General features: G+C 35.7%; 1 protein-coding gene across 2 annotated transcripts; it reads right to left on the bottom strand.

Annotated features, from left to right (window-relative positions):
* Positions 1 to 565: 565 nt before the first annotated feature.
* LOC127075188 (FBD-associated F-box protein At4g10400) lies at positions 566 to 3,576 on the bottom strand. Of its 2 annotated transcripts, none has more exons than XM_051016665.1 (5): positions 3,002 to 3,576; positions 2,467 to 2,878; positions 2,094 to 2,246; positions 1,690 to 1,978; positions 566 to 851 (listed from the first exon to the last, which is right to left on the bottom strand). In XM_051016665.1, the coding sequence occupies exons 1-4, from the start codon at positions 3,487 to 3,489 to the stop codon at positions 1,691 to 1,693; spliced, it is 1,341 nt and encodes a 446-aa protein (XP_050872622.1). In that variant the 5' UTR covers positions 3,490 to 3,576; the 3' UTR covers positions 566 to 851; position 1,690. The 2 variants fall into 2 exon arrangements, with proteins under 2 accessions (XP_050872622.1, XP_050872623.1); XM_051016666.1 differs by having other exon boundaries at positions 2,094 to 2,243; positions 3,002 to 3,575.
* Positions 3,577 to 4,130: the final 554 nt, after the last annotated feature.

Genomic DNA, 4,130 nt, shown 5'->3' with positions numbered 1-4,130 from the left:
TACTCCAAAAAATACTATCCACTTAATTCTCTCACTTGTCCTAAATAATTAAATATATTCCTCCAAAAAAATACTACTCACCGACTCAACCACTCAAAATCACACAAAATAATTATTAAAATAAATCACCCACTCAACCACTCAAAATCACACAAAATAATTATTAAAATAAATCACCCAATTAAATCAAATAAAAAATTAAATCAATGACGAATAAAAATCGGGGTGTTACATAGACGATTATTGTCTGCCGGTATGGCATGGCTGGACGTTAAAGTATTCGAACGGCAGCGAGGTAATCTCCGATGCCGGCAGCTGCACGGATGCACCGGTCCTTGCCGGCGCAAACAATTTTTGAAAAAATATATATAATTGAACATGTGGCATTATTTGGTACATTCGATCAATCGGACATACAAGATTGGTTGAAAGGTACCCTACCTTTGTCGCCATAAAGGCATGGAATCCTGGTCCTCAAATAATGCAGCAAACTTCAAACTAAGATTATACAGATAAATAGTCACTCTAAACAAGTGACTATAAAAACCATATAAAAGGTGATTAGTGAGATTTTCCAATGGTTTTCAACTAAATTGGTATGACCTTTTACATACTATGTCTTTGATATTAGCCAACAAAAATCCTTACTAACAGAAATGCAAAATACATATGTATATGTTTTGATATAATACATACTATGTCTTGATATTAGCCAACAAAAATCCTTACTAACAGAAATGCAAAATACATATGTATATGTTTTGATATCAATTTCATCTTTTTAATGAAGCCCCGGGCATTTGACCAAACATGATTTTGTCAGCATCGGAAATCATGGCACTCCAAATACACTGCCAAGAAAAAGTTATTAAAAGCCAATAAAGTTTATACTAACCAGGCTAAAAAAAATTAGAATCTAAAAATACCTATAGAATATGCTGAAATACAAAAAGTTACCAAGTAAGTCACAATTTCAATCCATAGACATAATAAGGTTTTACAAATCATATTCATAACATATAGCATTATTATGACAATTCTAATTTGTTAAGCTATCTAATAATAACAAAGACAAGGCAAGTTGAGAATGTAAGCAACATATAACATATAATTTGAACCTGGTCTTCTGTTTTTCTTTGCCCAAACTATTGATTTTCACAAAATTGAATTTTGGCATGCTTGTTAATGTTAAGCCTAGGCCAACTTTAAGACTATACAAACACCAACAGATATTAGTAGGAAAATACAACAAATAAGTATTTCCCATTTAGAAAATCTGGGTTCCAATCCCCAATTCACAACCTGAGATTTTTCCCTCATTTTTTATTAAATGACAACAACTATACGTAGCATTCCATTTAGGAAAAATCTATCAATTTCATTAAGCATGTAAAGGTCATCATTTTCTTCAACCTTATAAATTTTGCAAATTTAAATGAGCATGAAATCCTAAAGCAAACATTGTTATAGGGGAAAAGGTTAGAATATTTTCCCAACTAGATATTATCATGAGAAGATAAGATAACTACAAAGAAAATTTGGTATTGGATTAAAGCTGAACCATAGTTGAAAATGTGTGCAATGCGTATTGTAAAAATACAAGGCACATATAGTTGTCATGAAGGTAGAACTAAGCCAGGCCGAATGAACTTTTCTACATAAAGTAAAGTAGACGGTGAGAGTTTTCACCTTAAGAAGATACAGCTGGGTCGAATTTAAGTTGGCACATGCTGGATCTCCTTGGTATGTCAGTTAATCTTTTGAGAGAACGGTACTTATTTGTTTGTTCCATTGAAGTATCAACAAAAATAAGCACTGTCTTCAAAGCAAATCCGTTCCGCAAAATATATTCAGCAAATGTCAACTCATCTTCAAATCCTTGATATCCTTCTATGTGAATATAACTTAGGCGGGATTTGAGACACTTAGGAACTGTTGTTGACTTTGGGTCCCATGTCCTTAAAGGTGGTTGTTCCTCCTACAAACATGAGTCAAACATATATTTGTATGTCCATATAGATAAATAGATAGAAATATATGCATACATAAACAAACCAAAGATTGTTTGAATTAAACTTGAGAAGCTAACAAACCTTGTTGCTCTGGATTATTAAAACTTCAATCATAGGACACTTGTCAAGCACATTGACTAGAAGATTTGTGTTGAAACAGGGAAGAATGAACTTTAGATGAACCAAATTGCGAAATTCAGGATAATTTAGAATCTGAGAGCGTAGCGAGCACTGCTGGTCCATGTTAACATCAAGTGGTGGCACAATATAAGTATAAAAGCACACATAAATATAGTGACCTCCCCTGGATTAACCAAGTTATTAAGTTAAGGGGAGGAGTTTGTAATTTCAACACACAAATAAAAGAGGTTTGTGTGAATCTAAAAGTGGTGTTTATGACATTTAGACAGAATTTAGAGGGTTAGTGTAATTTTCCATAATAATAAAGCTTCACCTTTGATGTCAAATGACGCAATTGTATATCTAACTCATTGTAGGAGCCTTGGATGCGTGTGAGAATAGGGTCGACAGATTCACTTATTTGTGAGGGAAAGAAGTCAATGCATGCGTCCACCATACTCTGCAAGTTGCCAATGATGCCCAATGTTTGTTTGCCAAAACTATCTACTTCAAGAAAAGTCCAAGAGAAACTCCCATCGGTGAATTTCAACCTCTGGGAGGGTGGCAGAGGATCTTCGGCCCAAGTTACAGGGACAAAGAAATTATGCTGCAAAGTTTCAAGGACGGGGCAGCCAGAGAGCAAGACAATTTCGGAATCGACAATTTCTGCCTGGAGTTTGAGCCACTTAAGTGATGGAAAATAAACCCCAAAATGTCCAACATTCATTTTGATTTGACCAACAAGACTGCATTGTTTTCTATATACATTAGTACTTATCATGAAAGTGAGCTTCAACGCATCACATAAATATTTTTGGATATTATTATTATAATTTCAAAAGACACATTATGAAATTAAATTAGGTTACCTGAGGGAAACAAGATTGGTGCAATTCAAAAGTGAACGAGGGAGGAGCAGGTTGATTTCGCCAGTGTAGTCCCGAATATTGAGAGACAGTTCTTCAAGATAGGGGTTAATGGCAGCACGGGTCCACATATCGGCGCAGTCACAACGATGGTTCGACCATGCAATGTCGCAGCTGAGTTCAAACTTTCGAATGTCGCGGGATTTGCGGAAGGCGAGCACGGCATTCACGAAAAATGCAAATTTTTCGAACATTTTAGATCCTTGGCCTGATTCGTCCGAGTCGTGGGCGAAGTAGAAAACCTGCAGATGCTGCCATAGGTGACGCCACCTGCGAGACACGAGACTCGTGGTAGCGACGGATGTTTTCGTTGGGAGGAACGATAGGATGTGGCACAGTAAAGAGTCCGGTAAACTACTGATCCGATCGGTGTCTCCTCCATGATTTTCGACTTCTTTCTGTCGTTTACCCGATAACAACTTCGGCGCCATCGCCGTTTCGGTGACGTTTGATCAATTATTCCAGACCAGTCATTACATTAACCATTAGAAAAAAAGAAAAGGTACAAAGGGTAGAAATTAAAAGAATTGAAAAAATATAGTTGAGGGTATATTAGGAAAAAATTTATAAATGTTGCATTGAAATTGTAAAGTGATTTATCTTTTTTAAGGTCAGTTCCCGTCTTATAGATAAATTTCATTTAATTTATCTTTTTCAAATCTAATTCTTGTTTGATAGTCAATTTGTGTTCGACTTATCAATTTTAAATTCAGTTCTCGTCTGATAGTCAATTTTCGTTTGACTTATATTTACCTAACATAGCTCTCGCATGGTAGTCAATTCTCATTCGACTTATCGTTTCTAAACCCAGTTCTCGTCTGGTACTCAATCTCGTTTGACTTATCTTTACCTAACTCAGTTCTCGTCTGGTAGTCATCTCGCGTTTGACATATCTTTTCCAAACTCAGATCCCATCTGCTAGGTATTCCTCGTTTGACTTACCCTTACCTAATCCAGTTTGTGTTTAGTAGTCAATTCTCGTTTGACTTACCCTTTCCAAATTTGGTTCACGTCTAGTAGTCAATTCTCGTTTGACTTATCTTTTCCAAATCAAGCTCCCGTTTGGTAGTAA

Source organism: Lathyrus oleraceus, chromosome 4, assembly GCF_024323335.1.
Source record: "Lathyrus oleraceus cultivar Zhongwan6 chromosome 4, CAAS_Psat_ZW6_1.0, whole genome shotgun sequence".
In the NCBI taxonomy this organism is placed as follows: domain Eukaryota; kingdom Viridiplantae; phylum Streptophyta; class Magnoliopsida; order Fabales; family Fabaceae; genus Lathyrus; species Lathyrus oleraceus.
The sequence above is the reverse complement of the archived record's forward strand: the minus strand, read 5'-3'. Positions and strand labels throughout refer to the sequence as shown.

Bases quoted from the DNA above. Each gene is read 5' to 3' on its own strand.
- LOC127075188 (XM_051016665.1), bottom strand. From the start codon at position 3,489: ATGGCGCCGAAGTTGTTATCGGGTAAACGACAGAAAGAAGTCGAAAAT. The intron at 2,879-3,001 runs GTAACCTAATTT...AAAACAATGCAG, and splicing joins ACCAATCTTGTTTCCCTCAG to TCTTGTTGGTCAAATCAAAA. The intron at 2,247-2,466 runs GTGAAGCTTTAT...AACATGGACCAG, and splicing joins TGCGTCATTTGACATCAAAG to CAGTGCTCGCTACGCTCTCA.